Source organism: Perca flavescens, chromosome 11, assembly GCF_004354835.1.
Source record: "Perca flavescens isolate YP-PL-M2 chromosome 11, PFLA_1.0, whole genome shotgun sequence".
In the NCBI taxonomy this organism is placed as follows: Eukaryota; Metazoa; Chordata; class Actinopteri; order Perciformes; family Percidae; genus Perca; species Perca flavescens.
In genome coordinates, this window is record NC_041341.1 from 14,693,473 (window position 1) to 14,713,749 (window position 20,277).

The window sequence follows — 20,277 nt, forward strand, 5'->3', positions numbered from 1 at the left end:
GTATCAGACACACAATACTCGTGAAAAAAACAAAAACAATTAATTGATTCAGCCATGCAATGACATTCTGTTATTTATCGGGTTTCTTTCTCCAGATCTGGCCCTGAGCCTGAACTGTGGTCTTGTAAAAGTAATTTACACACATCACATCAAAGAACCTCATTCAAGATTGTTTATTGCTCGTCTGATGTCTGCATGAGAAACATTTATTTCTCGGATTGCAGACATGCTAATACAAAGAAATCAAGTAAAAGATCATATACTGTAGTCTATAGCCTTCGTGTTCCACTTCCAGGATTGCTCTGGTGCTGCAGGAAATTTGCCAGATGAATGTATTTTCCATTTCCTTCCACTTTCTTTGTGTTGGAATTTTAAATTGGGTGGATTTATGAGGACTAATTGTTGACTGCTCCTCAGATCTCTGCATCGTAAATTGAGACAGCTAGCTAGACTATCAGAGTTTTCTCTCGCACAACTATTTTGCAGCGGCTCTATGCAGAGTTTACCACCGCCCATGGCAATTCTGATTGGTTTAAAGAAATGCCATTAAACCAGAGCACATTTTCCTCCCATCCCTGAATGCTGTGTGGACCCTCCTTCAGCGCGCTTTGGAGGAGGGTCTGGCAAAGCGAGACTAAAGAACATATAATAGTGTATTTTTTCTTCCTAGTTTACATTGGAAAAGAATAATCCCTTTGTTATGTATCAATATAATAGATTTGGGTAAAGCAGCGTAATTGGAACATTAAAACAAAAAGCTTCAATATTAAATCAGTACTTTACTTAGCATCATGTCAGGACTAATGGTATTGATGGCCATGGTGGAATATAATCAGAGCCTTGCTTATTTAATGGTGCTGCACGCAAATTAATAGTTATATCACATTTTTATTTTGCTCAGTATAACTACTGGTAGTTATTTTGAGTCTGCAGTTAATGTCATTGTCATCCTGGGATGTCATTTCAGATTCCCAAGCTGTGTTGGTCTCAGGCTTTGCACAATAAGCAGTCCCTCCAGAAAAATGTGATTATGCGATCGCATAATTCAATGCATAATCAACCAAAGTCCGCATATTCATGCGGGGGCTGCATTTTTTCAAATATGCCGCACTTTTGCCGCATAAATTGCCGATTTCTGTGCAAATATGTGGTGCTTGCATGATTTCATAATCCCCGCATTTTTGTTGCAAAAAAGTCACATATATCTTAGCAGAAAGTTGAAAAAATTTTGCGTTTACGTAACACAAGAGCAGCCATTTTCCCCTGTTGCCATGGGAATGTTATGAAGTGACGTAATTACGCAACGTGAACATCATCGAAAAGCAGGTGTTAGAGGTTGAATTTGACATGTACTTTGAGTTTCTTAAGTTGGTATCCAATAAGAAAGCTATTTTAATATCTGATGTCTACTCAAATTTCTTTGTTTAAGTGCTCCTGCTGTCTATATTATTAACGATTTTTGAAAGTCTGTCTCTTTTGTATCTTTTATTTCCCTCTGTTTAGACTATTACTTTTATTTTTACTTTAATATTATATTATTTGTATATATTTTTATAATTATAATTTTGTATCTGATTTGTTTACTTATTGCAATGACTGAATATCTGTAAAATATTTTTGGAAATTAAGTTTAAAAAAAGCAGGGTGTTGGGGGAATCACTTTTTCTTCTCTTTTTCATCAAACCGCAGTTTTTGCAAGTTCCCGCAATTTTTGCAAGTTCCCAATTTCATCGCATAAAATTGCATAAATATCCCGCATATTCCATCGCATTTTTTAAGAAAACGTGCCGCATAATCAAGGATTTTTGCCCGCAACAATCACAAAAAGAACTTGTTTTGCTGTTTTAGCCTCATATTCTCTTTGACCCAACCCTCTTGTGGTAAGCTCTTAGCCCCAGAGCGTCCATCTGTTGTAAAATGGATAGTGGTCATCATGGTCTGTCAGGACTAAAAGATATAGTGTCCTCTCATCCCATCTGTCATCATGCTGTGAGTGTTATTACTGTATTTGTTTACTGTAGGTTCCTTTTTTCTCAGTATCCCCTGTTTGTCTTCTTTTTTTTTTGTGTATCCCGAGGAATGAAAGATAGCCATGCAGAGCGAGATTCTAAAGAAAAATCTTTGGCCAGGGGCATCAGCCCTGAGCTCGATCAATAGCCACTCTCTGGATCCGCGATCAAAGCCGGACCAATATGCATTACCTTTTGGGGGTTGTTGTCACCACAAGCAATTTAGGGACTGAGCCTGTTGACAGAGCACAGTATCACTGCACCTCTACCACTGTATCAAGATCAATGTGCTGTTTTTTATAAATCAATATCTAATCAATGTTGCCAATGGGTCTTCTTTTATAACTCTGATATTTTTTTATAAACTATCTTTAAAATACCACCTCTCTGTTCCTTTGGTGTACTGTAATAAATGCAACAAAAATGAACAATGTTTACACAAACAGCAACCTAACAGTAGAAATGTATGTTTTTCTTCCCCTCAGGTGCTACGTGTGGTGCGTTTGATTAAGATTTCCCCAGCTCTGGAGGACTTTGTGTATAAGATATTTGGTCCAGGTAAAAAACTAGGCAGCCTGGTGGTGTTCACAGCCAGCCTCCTCATCGTCATGTCAGCCATCAGCCTGCAGATGTTCTGCTTTGTGGAGGAGCTGGACCGTTTCACCACATTCCCCAGGGTAAGGAACCACTCGCACTTAACCTGTCACCAAGAGGCCAGTCTGCATACTTTTAAAAGTCTATTAGTAAAAAGAGTCATCTATTTTAGAAAGCTTCTATGGGTGTGATCATACCTTCAGCATATTTCTTAGATGCATTTGTGTATGTGTTCTTTTAGGCAAACTGTGTATAAACGAGTCATGTTTTGTTAAAAAGGCATCCTGAGTCACACACGTAAGCACAAATTGCTGATTTATTGAACAGAGTTTTGGAAATCTGTCATCAGGAGTCTTAAAATTCAGTTTGATTCAGGGTAACTTTTGCTAAGCCTGATTGATTTAACTCCTTACTGTAATTAGTGTCTCTATGTTCATAGCAGGTAAGAATACATAAATAAGTAGTCAAGTATGACCACCACTGCAGGCTGTAATTTTCTCTCATTTTATTGTGCAAGGCTCCCTGTGAGTAAATGCTGGTTATTAGATGTCAATGTATCTTCCCTTATATGCACAAATCCTGCATTTGGAGTTTTTTTTATTCTTATTTCATTTAGCCAGCATTTTCAGGCAATATCAGCAGTTGTTTAGTAAGAGCCACCTGATTTTGAATACTATTGGTTTCAACTGCACAAATAAAGCAAACCAAACCAGTAAACTCTCTAAAGACTTAGCTCACCTCAGCTGCTCAAAACACACTTTGTTTGAATATGCCCTAATTTTCAAATAATGTGCTCTCAGGGAAACATGTGATAGTTAAAATAAGGAGATACAGGTAGTATATGAAATACACTGCATAAAAATTCTACATAATCTAAATGTATACAAGCAATGGGGAGGCCTGATGATGGGTTGCATGATGGTCAACAGATGTGGTACCTCCTTTGATTTCTAAGTGCTCATGAGCTTTTTTCTCTCTCTTTAGCCACGTTTCCATCCTCATTTTTTTTCTCCCAACATTTCACTGATCCTGGGCACAGCGGGACATGGGGGGTTGCTCGTAAACAGATGCCACTTGTATGCTGTGTTACCCTTCTCGCTCTTATTTTCTCTCTTCATTTCCGTATTGCTTGTGCCTCACACAACCACATATGTGCACACAGACACACGCATCATAGTTAATGATGTTTGGCTGTCTCCCCCACGGGCAGACCTGTTGCTGGGTTAATTTTTATCTGCAGTGACTGGGATGTGGGAGCAGGTGGGAGGGGCTGCGAGGGAGGAGGGGTGGGGGAGACTGGGGGGTGTGTTGTCTGGAGGTGAGATGCTAAGGAGGAGGCGCAGGCGTGCCGTTTGACTCCAGGGGCCACAGTGTTGCAGCTGGCTGTTCCCTACACTTTTATCTGACCTCTACCAAGTAGATGAGAGGACAGCAGGACAGAGTAAAAAAAATAGATGGCTTGTCCCCTCACTTCCTCTCTTCTTTCTCTGCCTTAAATTTCAGAATCTCCCAATCGCTAGTTAGAGAAGAATGGTCAGATGGGGGCATGTGCATCAGCTGTGTGATATTTGCTCTCCTGTGAAAAAGCATGTTTCAAATGTCAGTTTCCTCTGTGTAATTTCCTCCCTGTCTCTCTCTTTCTCTTCATCTCTTCAGCGCTTCTGCTTGTATAGTCAGATGCACTCTCTCACCTTTTGCCTCTCTCACTTTCTCTTATGCTGTGCTTTCCTCCCCATAGGCATTCATGTCCATGTTCCAGATCCTAACCCAGGAGGGCTGGGTAGATGTCATGGACCAGACTCTGGTGGCTGTAGGTCATATGTGGGCTCCGGTAGTAGCCATTTACTTCATCCTCTACCATCTGTTTGCGACTCTGGTGAGGAACCCACTGTGCTGTTTCAAATGTAGAAATGTTGAAGAGACTGTTGAATTTCAGTTTATAGTCTTTTGGGTATGTTACGTTTTAGTTCATTGTATATTTGCTGCAGTATTCAATTCAAACAAATTTTCAGTAAAAGCAAGTTTGTAAAAATAAGTGACAAAAGGATACCTGAATTGTTTTCTTAATGTAATTAATTAGTGCCCACATCCCTTCAGTGCTCTCTCAAGTGTTACATCTAATCACAGTTAATAAGACTTGCAGGCGTAAGAAGTGCTGACATTTCAGTGTTTGGCCTTCTGATATGGGGAGCATTCAGACAGCACAGAGTCTCGGGATGACTCACACTTTACCCCAGACAGACAGGATGTCTTCCAGAACAAAACAAGCAACAAATGCAATTACTAAGCAGACTTAAAAAATTAAAAAAATTAAAAAATCTTATTTTTATGGTAATGAGGATAATAATGACATTAACATATTGTAATGAGTTCACACAACGCATTATGTCTTATGCACTCCTGCACCTCTTGTTGCATTTTAGATTCTGCTCAGTCTTTTTGTGGCTGTAATCTTGGACAATCTGGAGTTGGATGAAGACTTGAAAAAGCTCAAACAGGTAAGAAGCTTATGTAAATTATGTCCAGAGACTAAACAAGTTCATGCTCAGATCTTTAAGAGCAGTCATTATCTAGGAATATGAAAAGTTAACACTACTATGTATTCCAGTACAAAACCTTTCGTTAGTAGACATATTGACCAGTAATAATAACAATAGCAAAAGTACACATGCAACACATTTCAAAATTACAATTTCTCTCCCTGTGATCTGAAGTGCTAACTAATTTGTCTGCTGCTTGCTGTTTCTACTTGTTGTTTGCTGCTACATTTTATTTAAAAGCTGAGCACTTTGGGTTGCTACCCTGGGAAGAGTGACAGGATTGTCATATGTGCCCACATGTGGGCAGGGCTCTGAGTAATTTTTCATTTTCACCTTTTGGGTTTTTTTCTCTAGAGGGTTGAGTAAGTGGGCAATTAACTTCAATAAAGCAAAACCCTGTTGTGTGAAAAAGCTGGCACTTATACACACACACAAGGCCTTGGTGCTTGCCATTGCTCAACGGGCAGACCAGTTTATGTCATCAAATGCAAATGAAGTGCAGTTGCAGATGAATTTCTATTGGGAAATTGGTTTTTGAATTAAATGTACACACATCAGAATAACACAAATACACATTAAGTAGTCATAGGAGAAAAAAATATACATAAAGTATAGGAAATGGAAAAATTGAATAGAATTAGTTATAATAATAATAGTAATAAAACAACCGTATTTACACAATAAACAACCTTATATAAACAGACAGTATATAAACACAGATATACAGATGAGTAAGGTGCGAATGAATAGAGATGACATATTGCACAGTTGGAGGTAGCAAAGAGTGATAAATAGATAAATGTGCATAGTGCTGGATATTGTCCAGTTATGGCTCATATTGCAGAAACAGCTAGCAGTGCTACATTATGACGTTGCATTAAAGAGTCTGACTGCTGCTTGCACTGAGGGTGCAGCAGTCTACTGCTGAAGGAGCCGCTCAGGGAACTCACAGTCTCATGTAGGGGGTGAGAGGTGTTGCCCATGATTGATGCCAGCCTGGCTAACATCTTCCTCTCCCCCACCTCCTCTGTGGTGTCCAGAGGACAGACCAGAACAGAGCTAGCCCTCTTCACCAGTCTGTTTAGCCTTTTTCTGTCCCTCTCTGTGCTCCCAGCTCCCCAGCAGGCTACTGCATAAAAGATTGCAGACGTAACCACAGAGTCATAAAATGTTTTTAACAGAGTCCTGCACACACCAAAAGACCTCAGCCTCCTCCGCAGGTGGAGACGGCGTTGGCCCTTTTTGTACAGGATGTCTGTGTTATAGAACCAGTCCAGTTTATTGTTTAGGTGAACACCCAGATATTTGTATGTCTCCACCATCTCGATGTCGACACCCTGGATGTTCACCGGTGTAGTACCAGGCAGCCTCCTATGAAAGTCTCCTTTGTCTTGCTGGCGTTGATGTGAAGGTGGTTTACTCACACCAGTTGACAAAGTCCCCGATGACCTCCCGGTATTCCTGATCATTCTCCTCTGATACCCTCCCAACAATGGCAGTATCATCAGAGAACTTCTGCATGTGACAGCTGCTTGTGTTGTGCCTGAAGTCCGCTGTATACAGGGTGAAGAGAAACAGGGCGAGCACTGTACCCTGTGGTGCTCCTGTGCTGCTCATCACCACATCAGACACACAGTCCTGGAGCCTCACATACTGTGGTCCGTCAGTGAGGTAACTGATGGTCCATGCAGACAGGTGGGGGTCAACTCCAGCTCCCAATAGCTTCCCCCCAGAGCAGTGATGGTTCAATTGTATTGAAAGCACTGGAGAAATAAAAAAAACATGACCCTCACAGTGCTCCCAGTGTTCTCCAGATGTGACCGTGATCTGTGTGATAGATAGATAATGGCATCCTCCACCCCTATGCCTGGTTGGTAAGCGAACTGTAGGGGGTCCAGTTCTGAGCTCACCAGGGTTCTCAGGTGTTGGAATACAATCCTCGCCAAGGTCTTCATCAGGTGAGAAGTTAAGGCCACCGGTCTGAAGTGGTTGGGCTCCCTGGGATGCGCAGCTTTAGGAACTGGGACCACACACAAAGTCTTCCACAAGACTGGAACTCGCTCCAGACTCAGGCTCAGGTTGAAGATGTGCAGGATGACCTCACTGAGCTGATCTGCACACTCTTTAAGCAGTCTGGAGCAGATTCCATCCGGACCCGGGGCCTTCCTTGCCTTGATCTTTTTTAGCTCCTTCCCTTCTGCTAGAGGGAGGTGTAGGTGCCCCCTGGAGAGAAGGATTGCACACACAACCACGCACGCATGCAAGCACACACACACACACACACACACACACACACACACACACACACACACAGTTCACATAAACGCTGTGCACTCATAGCCGGCTGGCAGGTCTCAGCTTGCCTGGGTAGGTTATTTCCCACCCACAGCTGAGTGATTAGGCGCAGTGACTGTAAAATTGCCTATTTTACAGGTGCTTCAATCACGGATATGGAGACTGACTATAAATAGACCATAGATTGTGATCACCCTCCCACAAGAGAAAGCTTCTGCAAACATTTGGCAAAAGCCCAATGACACGGCCAACCTTTCTTAAAGAAATACACGTGGGCTGTGAGGGATGAGAAACCAATTACAGTGTATGTGATGAATCATTTTTGCCTGCTGTTTGATGAATAGCTTCATTGAGTTGGTTATGTTTGTGGTTTGTCCGTAATGTGACCATGGCAAGCTCTTTAAAAAATACACAAAATGACCATGTAGTGTACAGAAAATAGTATCACTTAATGTATTTTTATTTTAATCTCAAAAACTGTTTTGTTTCATTAAGCGTTATGGGTATGGGATTGATATCAATTAATATTTAGATTGAGAGTTTGACAGACAAAAGCTATGTTTGTATTCTCTGCCGAGACAGGACGAAATGAAGCCGAATAAACGATTCAAAGAGCGAGTTCATGCAAATCATAGAATTTTGTCTTGGTATTATAAGTAATAAGTGAAATAAGGGATGATGTTTGTGTGTTTTTGGTGGAAAGCAGGGGATGCTATACACATGTTGACAATACAGGGAATAATGTACACAGTGAGCTCATCACAGTTGCATTTACTGTCATGCTGAACGTTGTTGTAGCTACTGTGGAGAAAATGTTTGTGTTTTAGTGGGTGACGGTTTATCTTGCCCCCCATTTCATGGCCTATGTGTATCAGAAATACCAGTTGAACATGTCCGCTCCCCTTACACGCCATTGTGTTTTGTTTCCCATGAAAGACTTCAAGCATAGAAGATGTGTGTGGTTGCAGGTGCGCCAGCGGTGTCTTTATGTGTGTGTTTGGTGTGTACATGCCACATTAAAATGAAAATGTGCAGCCAAGCTTTGAGCGATAAGGCCTACCTGCACAGCACTGCACTATTATGCATGATGATAGTAAACCATTCTTCAAATTATTTTCTATATATATGTTGATAAGTCACTGCCAATATCATGTTCTATGTGATAGCCATCATACTCTTGTTATACAGAACCTTCTGACTTTAGCATAAAGTAATTGCCATCAGGATATAATGAATTTATTTATTTATTTAGTGTATTGAAGTAAGACCTCTTGTAAATCACCATATACAGCAGTTCACAGCTCTCCTGATCTTTGACTCCAGGGTGTGCTGAGTGGCTAGCTTCCTCTCTTAATCTATTCATTTCTTTTATTAACAATGCTGTTCACTCAGCCAAAAGTTTGACTGACCCATCTTGGGAATTCATTTTACTTTTATGCATAATAGGTCCGCAGCATCTTTTTGAAAACCGTCCTGTGAGTTTTTTCCCAAAACGTCGGTGAATATACCTGTATAAAATACCTCTGACTAACAATGTATAAAGAAGTACACAGCTTAGCTACATACAGGATCACCTTATGATTTAGAGAAAAAAATAGAAATAGAAAATAGAACTAATGTTGTTAACTCTGTAAAAGTACAGCAACTGTAACAGTCTGCAACAACGCCACTGTGCTGCTCATGAGCTTTAGATGTGCACTGAAGCTAGCGGAAAGCACAGCACGTTTGGTCTGAAAGGACTATGAGAATATTTAAACTTTTATGCGTGCGTGCGTGCGTGTGTCTACTGTGTCTGCCCATGACTGCTGATTTGATAATGACATCATCAATAAGGCATGTAGCTAAAAACATCTGTCATCATTTGTATGCTGATTGCAGCCCCGCCTTTCATGGGAATGACTTGCATCTGTCAATCTCAACAGACCATTTGTCTTGATTTGGTTTTTCATCTACAGTAAGAGTCAACGCTTGAAACATCAGGAGAAACACAGAGCATTGTGGGTAGTCGCGCTGTGATCAAGCAGATCAGCGTTAGCTCGCTGTGCTGTAATATCTGGTTGCTTTAATGCTGTGTGATGTGAGCTGTTGGCAAGTGAAACAGTTTTGAATCCATGCATTTTAATCACAGCCTGAGAACAGGAATTAAAGTTATTTGCTTTCAACACACACACCACACACATCAGCCTCTCAGGTGTCTTTCTGTTCAAGGCTTATGTGAAACTTGAGAAAATGCTGAACTGCTCATGAAATGTAATTTTAAAACATTTATACCATGCAGCACAAACTGGTTGATTGTTGTTGTTTACTTTGGTGTTCCTGCTATTATTTCAATAGCCTAGTCGAAAGGAATGCATTTGCAATTGTGTAAAATCCATATTATCTGTAATTGTTTTAAATGAATTCCTAATTTTCTTGTCATCCCAATTTATGTTAAAGTCCCCCAAAATTATGACTTATTTTTTTAGAATTACATTCTTTGAGTAACCTTTTAAATTCATCATAAAGGCTATTATTGGAAGAAGGTGGACAATTTAACAAAACCAGGACAAATGACATTTGAGAAGAGAGAGTTATATTTAGTCCAATACATTCCAGATTAACATAAAACAAATCAATCCGGCTGCACTGAATATTATCTTTCATGTAAACCATGACTCCGCCACCTCTTCCCTTAGGTACATGTAGGGCTACCTTTTGGTGAATTTTTGTGTAACTATGTTTCTGAAAGGCACTAAAAATATAGCAGATGTTTCACTTTATTTACACTATGGCTGTTCAAATGCCCCCCTAATTGTCCCCTGGGTTTTGTACGGGGCCCCCTGGATACATCTAGAATGATTAACAGTTTTAAAATCTGCAGTGTTTTTTAAAAACTGGATCGTCACTTGAGACACAAGATGTTTGTGACCGCACGTCGCGGAAAAACTGTCTCAAAAGTATCCACACAAATAGAAGGAGATTTACAAATTTACAAGTTGATTTACAAATGCTGAAATACAAATTACAAATTAGACGCACAGACACATATACGCATTTACAAATACAAATCGCTCTGCATTCATTTGTGAATTGTGTTCATGGATACAAATCACTCTGCATTCATTTGTGCATTGTGTTTTACGATTTACAAATTAGAGACACAGCACAGATTTATGGTTACAAATCACTCTGCATTCATTTGTTCATTGTGTTTCATGAGTTGCACATTGTTATGAGACTGTTTAAACGCACTGCAACTTAATGAAACACACGGAAATAGACAAAACACAAGCAAATTAAGAAAACATCTTCATTAATTTGACCAGTGTTGGGAGTAACGCGTTACAAAAGTAACGCAATTACAGTAATGTATTCCTTTTTGCTGTAACGCAGTAATATAACACATTACTAATTAAATTTTGGTAATATTATACCCGTTACAATCTCAGTAACGCGAGTTACAACGCATTTTAACGCTAAATCTTTTAAGAATTTCCCAACACCGCGAATCATTTGTTCACAGGGAAAAAAAGCCGTGAGTATTATTTCATAACATCTGTGTCCCAACAGGTGACGGTACGGACAGCAGTGTGTCCAAGCTGCTGACAGATTTAAACATGTCGGGAATTAATGTTTAGGCTTGCTACACGTAAATATAATTTCAGTTTATCTGCCGTGGAGAGTAACTATGCCTGTAGTGGAAAGGCTTCGAATGACGACCAAACACGCTTGTCTTTTACTGTGACCATTTACTGTTCAATGTTGCAGTTTTACAAACCAGAAAGTGAGCAACTTAGCTTGACGGACATGTTTGCATCTAGGGTCTCACGCATTGACATATATAAAAGGTCTCACGTTCATCTCAACACAAGCTAGCAAGAGTACACAACAGACAACTTCCGTGTACGTCAAAATAAAAGTCCTTCCTGTGACGGTTCGCAGTAAAACTAAATTACTGTTAAATAAGGTTGTGGACCTTTTTACATATCAGCTGTAAATCAAGTACTGTAATTAATGTATAGTGAGTTTTAATCACACTATAATTGACCCTTTCCTTTAAACTGTTTTAAACTAAACAACATGAATTTCTTATTCAAGTGCTTTAAACAAACATTTTACAACACAACTGTAAGGTAAGGTTTTCATTTTCTCCTACTTGCTTATTGTACGTATTACTTATCTATTTTTATAGCTTTAGTTACTTTGCATATCCATATTAATTATACAAAATATTATGAATAATCTATAATATTAGTATTAAAGTGGATAAAGAGGAGACTTTATTGATCCGGTGATGAAATTCACAAGCTAGCTGCCAAGTCAAACTTCCGCTGTTATTTTGGTGAAAGTAACTCAAAAGTAATGCAAAAGTAGTGTAACGCATTACAATTCAGAGACAGTAATATTGTAATATAACTAATTACTCTCAAATGACAGTAACTAGTAATCTATAATGTATTAGATTTTGGAAGTAACTTGCCCAACACTGAATTTGACAACATTGCGCAGCATTTATCAAACATATACACACAACACAACCAATTACACAAAAGTGTTGCAAATGTTGAAACGATCAAAAAAGAAAAGCACACAACCACCCAAAACAGAAACGATGCAAAAAGAAAAGCACACAAACCCAAAAACAAATGTAAAATAAAAGCTAAATCCAGTTTACACAACGGAAGTTCTCCAGTCCTCTACGGGGGAGCAATAAGTGGAATAGCTTGATTTTTGACCACAGAGAGAGAGAGAGAGAGAGACTGCACGTTCAATCTCAGAATGGTGTGCAACTGCTTTGAGATCATAGACTGTAAATATTAAGTCTATGTTTGAAATAGGTTTTCTCTCGTTTGGTGGGAGTGTCAGTTTATTGGCTCAGGTCACAGGTGATACCCAATCAGCAGAGACATGTTTTTAAACTCGTGGTAATAAATAGGCAGAGCGCTCTCTCGAAAATCAAGCTGTTCCACTTAGTGCTCCCCTAGAGGCCTGGAGAACTTACGTTGTGTAAACTGGATGCAGCATTTTTCAGGTACATTTGTTTTCGGGGATTGTGTGCGTTTCTTTTTGCATCGTTTCTGTATTTGGTTGTGTTGTGTGCATGTGCATGTGTAAATGCTGTGCATGTGTTGTCAAATTAATGAAGTTGTTTTCTTAATTTGCTTGTGTTTTGTCTATTTGCGTGTGTTTAGTTGCAGTGTGTTTGCCCCTGTCGGCCATTGTAGTTTTAGCACCATAGTTTTTTTCCTCTTTTTATTTTTTTTTGTATTAACTTGCAATGTAACCTCAGCTGGCAGTGCCCGTAAAACTGCAGTCTTAGGTATACAGTACATCTAACCCCTCTGTTTCTTTAACCATAAATTTCTCTCTTATCAACTGTGAGCAGTTCAAATATTTTTTTATAGACAAAATTGAAATCATTAGGTCAAACTTATTACACCATACCAAAGATTCCTCACTGCCTATTGAGTACCCTCCAGCTTTTAATAATTTCCACCCAGTTTCCTTACGCCTGCTTGGACGCATAATTGCAGACATGAAGCCCACTAACTGCCATCTAGACATTATACCAACAAAGCTACTAAAACATTTGATGCAGTCGGTTCTACCATAGTGACAGTTTTTAACAGTTCTCTATCCAAAGGTACCGTTCCATTTTGTTTTAAACATGCCATAGTTCAGCCACTTCTCAAAAAGCCTGGTCTTGACCCGTCTATCCTAATTTCAAAGCTTTTGTTTTTATCAAAGGCTTTAGGAAAGGTTGTTTTTAATTAAATTTTGTCCTTTCTAAAACAAAACAAGAGCTTCGAAAAAATCCAGTCAGGGTTCCGGGAGCACCATAGCACTGACACAGCTCTCCTGAAAGTGACAAATGACCTCCTTTGTGCTGCAGACTGTGGTAAATGTTCTGTATTAATTATTTTAGACCTTAGTGCAGCTTTCGATACTCTCAACCACATGATGCTGCTGCATCGCCTGTCAAGATGGGTCGCCATTTCAGGCTCCGCCCTCGATTGGTTCAAATCATACATTTCAAACAGACAGTTCACGGTTTCCCTTGGCAGCTCATCCTCCTCACTCGCAAATATGTCTTATGGGGTTCCACGGGGCTCAGTTTTAGGTCCCCTTCTCTTCTGTCTCTACATGCTCCCATTGGGAAGAATCGTCCAAACCCATAACATCTCTTTTTATTGCTACACAGACGATACGCAGATCTACATACTGTACCTCTCAATTCTCATAGTCAGGTCATCGACATAACCCGACTTCAGAACTGTCTCCAAGACATCAAAGACTGGCTGGCGCATAATTTCCTACAGCTAAACAAGGACAAAACAGAAATACTGCTTTTTGGCCCCCCACACCTTACCCCTGCAACTGCCCAGAACCTTAGTCACCTTTCCACCTACATTAGACCACATGCCAAGAACCTGGGTGTTATATTAGATGGAGATTTCAGTTTTAATGTGCAAATTCCGTTGTCAGGTCCAGTTTCTTCCTACTCAGAACCATCTCCAAAAGTAGACATTTCCTATCACCCTCTGACCTAGAAAGAATCATTCATGCATTAATATCATCCAGGCTGGACTACTGTAATTCCCTCTATCTCTGTATTTCCCAGGCTACGATTTCCCGGTTACAACTTGTCCAAAACGCAGCTGTCCCGGTTAATAACAAGGACAAAGAAACAAGACCACATCACCCCTGTCCTTGCATCCTTACACTGGCTCCCCGTTCACTTCAGGATAAACTTTAAAACCCTCTTAATTGTCTATAAATCACTCAATGGTCTCGCCCCACCAGACCCCTCAGATCAGCCTACCGTGGCATGTTGACTGTGCCCCGATCATAGAAAAAAAAGGCCGGTGATAGCACCTTTTCTGTAGCGCCTCCTCAGCTCTGGAATAGCCTGCCAGAGGCCATTAGACAGGCTGAGTCTGTTGATATTTTTAAGACGCAGCTTAAGACACACTTTTATTCTCTGGCCTGTAATTTTTGATTGTGATTAAAGGTGTTTGCTTTTAAAGTGCTATATAAATGAAATAAACTTAAACTTAACCTTAAACATATAAAATGTTAAAGTGCCCCCCAGGAACACATGAACACTAATGGGGCAATGGCTGCATGTGATTTAAGAAATCAGTTTGTCTATTGGCTGTTGTTGCTGCCCGATATTGCTCTACCTTCATCTACGGTGTCACAGGCCAGTGGGCTTTGTGATGGGAGAGACTGATGGCCCATCTCCATCCAACAAATCATTCCTGCCCACAGAGCAGTGTCTGCAGGAACGAGGGGAGGTGCAGGAAGAGGGGATAATGTTTATCCTGTGCCTGTAGATATCAACCAAATAGAAAAAGGTGTTTACCCCTAAGGGCAGTGATGATGATGATGATGATGATGATGATGATGATGATGATAATAATAATAATGTGCATTTGTGTGTATCTGTGTGTGTGTGTGTGTGTGTGGGTATGAATTGTCAGCGGTGATAAATCTGTGTGTGCAATCATTTTTGCATTTATGTATGCATTTGTGTGAAAGTGGATGTGTCTGGCAGTCAAACAGGTCCTCAGGCCAGGCAGATGAGTCATGAGGAACACATTTGGGAAATGTTGAAAAAGAGCAAGTAGAAAGCTACTGTAGGCATAGAGCGAGAAAAGCTAAAAGCACAGCTACCTTGCCTTCATCTACAGTCTGTTTACATAATGCATGCAGACAAACGGACATTTCTGTGAGACCTTTCACTCTGTCCTTTAACATATTCTCTTCCTCTCTTTCAAAGTCTGCCAAAGAGGAGAGAGCTTGTAGCTTTGTGGGTGCTCAGCCTGTATCGGACATATGTGCTCTACAGGCACAGTAATGCTTTTACTCTCTGTTGACTTTTGGTTCTTAATTTGTAACCAAAAGTATGATAATATGATAGGAAGGTCATGTTTTACTGTTTGTTACAAAGAAATAACCTACAGTTTAAGCAGGCACCCCAAGTACAGATACCTGAAGTCACATATAGGCAATGACTTTGTGATAGGTCTATTTTTAGATCAGAGCTTGGTTGATAAATTGGCTGGTCAAGTATTGGCTGATATTAGTTACTGCAGATACTGCAGATATCAGCATGGGTCGAATGATGAAGAGCACAAGAATGTCACATGTTTTTGAGTTAATCATATTTTACAAACTGTAAAAAAGGAGCTTCTCTGTCCAACAGAAATTTCTGACAAGTTTATTATTCATCAGACAAGTAAACCCACATACTACATATCATGATTCCTAAAAGAGCAACTTCTTATTGTTGCTCACTTTCAGTGGTGTACTTCCTCACCTTGCTGCAGTGATGTACAAGTGTGCTCCAGGGTGTGGTCACTACACCATGACATTACTATTGGGTGTGATTACACTCAAATTTAAAGGACCACTTATTACCTTATGGTATCTCTCATAGTCTGTAGTGCTTTATGTGGACCTTAATTATTAAAAATCAACTTTAATGCAAAACAACTTTCATAAAATCAACAAATGTTTATGTTATGTGTTAATGTTTAAGAATCGTCATTTTAGACCCACAATGGCCATCAGAAAGAATTTCCTCTGCACGTGATATTTGTTGTAAGTCTTTGATCCCCAGATTATCTTACCGATAAGGTTCAGCATGGCTGGAGCAGAAAAATGTGTGTGTGTGTGTGTGTGTGTGTGTGTGTGTGTGTGTGTGTTCATAATTGCGTCCCTCTTTGTGTCGTAGAGGTACAGTATATGTTGGCATTGGTTATTGAATGATGGATGATGACAGATGACTCCTCTCTCAGATATCCAATATATTATAAGTTTAACAGACATTGTTGTGAGGGAGGCCTCACTACCAGATGAACATCTTTAAAGAAACACTGTGGGGAGTTCTACAGGCCACAGACGGAGGGTGTGATGTGGCACAAAGGTAATGAGATTGCTGTCCCCGGTGTGTCAGCCTTGTCAAAGCTGGCGTGGAGAGAAGCATGGTAGTGACAGTGTGTGGTTGTCAGTTAAGCTGCGTCTATCCTCCAGTTCCGTATTTGTCAGTTGAACAGAGTATGATCTGGCATTGACTGAGAGATCAAACAGGAGGAGAGGGAGGTGGGAGAGGGAGATGGAGTGAGCAATAAAGATGGAGGAAGAGATAAACACATGGTGAGGGGAGGGAAAGAAAGGAGAACAGCAGGAGAGGGAAGATGGATGTTTGCTTTGGGTATAAATGAGGTTTAGGATGAGTAGTCACTGTTCCACAGCTGTGACAGGAACATACAGTGTCACCGTGGTAACAGTGACACAATAAGGGCTCTTCTCTCCAAATCACAACTGATTCTTTTCAATATCAATATGTGCATGTTTGTACATGTGGGGTGGCGTGTTTGTACACGTGCATTCTGTCTGCTCTGTACTACAGCCACAGTATTTCAGAAGGCACTCAGCATTGAATATACATTTTGTTAAGGATAATTTAGTTTGATCAAATGCGTTATTGAGTGATTGTTTTATGGCTTCGCACCAATGATTTCTTTATTTATGAGTTAAACTAAAAGCCTGTCCTCCATTTACATGATTTAATGGACCAATGACTTATTTGGGGACTTACTGAAAGAGAAAAAAGGCCAAGAAGACAGAGGGAGCAGAGAACAGAAGAGCGTACCCTTGGAGAATCCCAATACAATGTGTTCTTATCTTTTGAATGTCACCTTCAATTTTCTATTGGAAGACAGTCCAGGCACTGTGCCATGTTCTAAAACTAGCATGAACACACACACATACACACAAACAGTCACAACATACCTGTGTGTAATATTATTTTGAAAAAGAAAAATTATCACATATTATTTTTGTTCAGTTGGAATATATGGAATGAATCTTAAATATATGGAATGAACTTTAAATATGTATATGGAATGAACTTTGGATATATGGAATGAAACTTGATGAATTGAAAGTAGGAATAGGAATGGCTAATCTAAAAAATGCATCTTTAAGTCACACCATAGCGATAAAATGACTCCGGTCTTTAGTCCGGTCTTTAGTGAAACAGTAAATACATTTCTTCATCAGTAGAACAGTAATGAATATGGTTACCAGTTTTATTTTGGCCTGTACATGCATCTGCCAGGGTGTTAATTATCTTTTCATTACTTTGATTGCTTTGGATTGCTGATACTAGTTTTCATACTAACTCGTTTATAGTGTCACACTTGGTGCAGCAATATCCGTACGGATTCATCATCGCATCGATAACACCAACCCCTTGATGACATCAGATTTCATTCAATATTCTCAAGTTTCATTCCATATTTTTCGAGTGTCATCCCTTATATTCAAACTTTCATTATGTATATTCTGAATATCATTCTATATTTTCAAAGTTTTATTCCATATATTTCGACTGTCATTCCATGTACTCATACTTCACACACACACACACATATATATACAAACATTTAATATTCCCAATGGCATGCCATAATATCTCTCTCTCTCTCTCTCTCTCTCTCTCTCTCTCTCTCTCTCTCTCTCTCTCTCTCTCTCTCTCTCTCTATATATATATATATATATATATATATATACAGTGTATATATAGTATATATACAGTAGGTATGGTATTAATGGAATCCGCAGTTATTTTGGGTGTCAGAGCTAGCTATTAGAGGTTTACAGGCTATGTGGCTTTACAGCAGCTCCACAGCATGGCTCATTAACCAGCTAATGAGAAGAGAGGGTGACCCTGCTAACTCGCTCTCAGCTCTTCCACCCCTGGGTATTATAGCTGGACTGGCCCAAGGCCGGTGGAACCCAACCCAAAAAGACTGTGAGGGGATGTGGAGTGCAAATAGGTTAGTATGTACGACAGGGACCACACATGTTTTGAGATTGTCACGTATATGTTTTTTACATTTTAACATTGGTATATAGATCATTGATATGATTGTCAAGGGAACACAGATTAATAGAAGGACAGGGAAACACAGATACAGTACATTCAAACACACATTTTTCTTCTGGTGTGGCGATAAGTACCTACCATTGCATGCAGTCTGTGATCACACATACACACATTCTCACGCATAAACAGCTGTTGTCTGGTGTTTTTGCTGAATGGCAGGTTCTGATGTCTGAATGGTAAAATGCAGATGACTACGTGCATCCACCCAAAGGCACTCAGCGAGTGTGTGTGGGCAGCAGTTTTGTAGGCGGCTGTTCATCAGTTCCCCATTGTTCCGTTGGCTAGTCTCGAAGATATCCGTACTCTCTGTTTGCATGTGTCTGAGGCACTTTCATAGGACTGATCAGAGAGTTCAGAGGAATGACGAGAATAACAAATATTCACAGGCCAATTAGATCTAGTGTTTACTTGCAGGGCAGCTTAAAAAAGAAGAATTTTAAGGTTGGATATATCAAACAGATAAGGATCCAACCTCCAGATGGGTTAGTCATTCACCTAAATGTAGTGGTCATCATTCTATCAGCATGGAGATGCTTTGGAGGGAACTTAGCTGGTTCTGTAGCTGTGAAATCAAGCTGTAATGACTTGAGTATCTTGTATGTTATTATACTTATTATTATATGGAGGTATTACTACTGAGCGCAGTAGTAAGTGGAAAGAGACAAATACATAAAACCCTGCATAATTACACTTAGTAAGTAGTGTAATTATGCAGGGTTTTATGTCTTTGTCTCTTTCCGCTTGTTTTAAATGCTTTTCCTCCCATCTTGTATTCCCTCCACACTGTATGAGACTCTCCAGCCGCTTGTCTGAGGCCATTTTGATCCTGACTATTTTATCTTCTACCCATGCTCTCACTGAACTATGGCTATGACTGAATTTGCTCTAATTCCAATGATCAGCATTTCTTTCCTTTCCCAGCATTGGTCAGGAATGCTGTGGAAATCCCGGATGGAAAGCTCCCTAGCTCAGCCGAGCCTGAAATTGGCTTGAATGGAGGGGGAAGCAGTGGCAGGTCACCTGAATAGGTCTCAAGGCAAATCACATTAGTCTCGGCTCCATTTTTAACACCACCATACACTACGTAAATCTCATCTGTGACAAGCGAAGCAGTGGTTTTGGTTTATCAACCATTCACTGTGACATAAAGAAAAACACAGAGGCATTTTTTTATACACGCACATACACACACACACACACACACACACACACACACACACACACATGCACACATGCACACACTTGGGAATAGTGCTTATACTTAAACACTTTAACCTGGAATAACTAATTTTTTGGCCACACAGTTGTTATGTTAGAAAAGTTGCCTAATCACAGTCTAGCAGATACAGAGCCACATTAGCATTCATTTGGAGCCTTGTTTGTGTCCCCCTGGCTCGTGTGAGTCCCATGTACTCTCCTAGTGTGTTCATTACCACAAGCGATACCTTTCACATAGGCTTTCACATTGTTGCTACAAAAATATTGATTATAGCCACATTGACAGAAACAAATATGCTAGGTACATTTAAATGCACAAATTTCTATCCTATGGTCTATCCATTACTATAACTATAATGCATGATATTGTCATGTGTGCACTTTTACAGCAGAAAGTAATTCCTCTTCTATGATACAGCAACACCTAAAAACAATAATCAGTAGAGAATAGATTTGTTTTCTGGTAAATGCTCTGTTCCTGTGCTCTTGCATGTCCATTTGTGTTTTACTCATCCTATGTATTGGCCAGAGTGAAGGCCCAATGTGTTAGCATGTACAGTAAAAAGGGATCTATGACAACTTACTAGTGCACCTTATCACCAGGTAAATCTTTTACAGAACAGCCTTACACAGCTTCAATAATTAAGGAAACTATATTTTGGATCATTGCACTTCCCCCCAA

At 39.8% G+C, this 20,277-nt stretch overlaps 1 protein-coding gene across 5 annotated transcripts in view; it reads left to right on the forward strand.

Moving 5' to 3' along the window:
- Positions 1-20,277, forward strand: part of nalcn (sodium leak channel, non-selective) — an 84,668-nt gene that overhangs the window by 42,382 nt on the left and 22,009 nt on the right. For all 5 annotated transcript variants that reach the window (XM_028591007.1, XM_028591012.1, XM_028591008.1 and 2 more), the window contains 3 exons: positions 2,495-2,686; positions 4,342-4,479; positions 5,027-5,101. In XM_028591007.1, the coding sequence (XP_028446808.1) occupies positions 2,495-2,686; positions 4,342-4,479; positions 5,027-5,101 (405 nt within the window). The remainder of the gene's footprint in view (positions 1-2,494; positions 2,687-4,341; positions 4,480-5,026; positions 5,102-20,277) is intronic.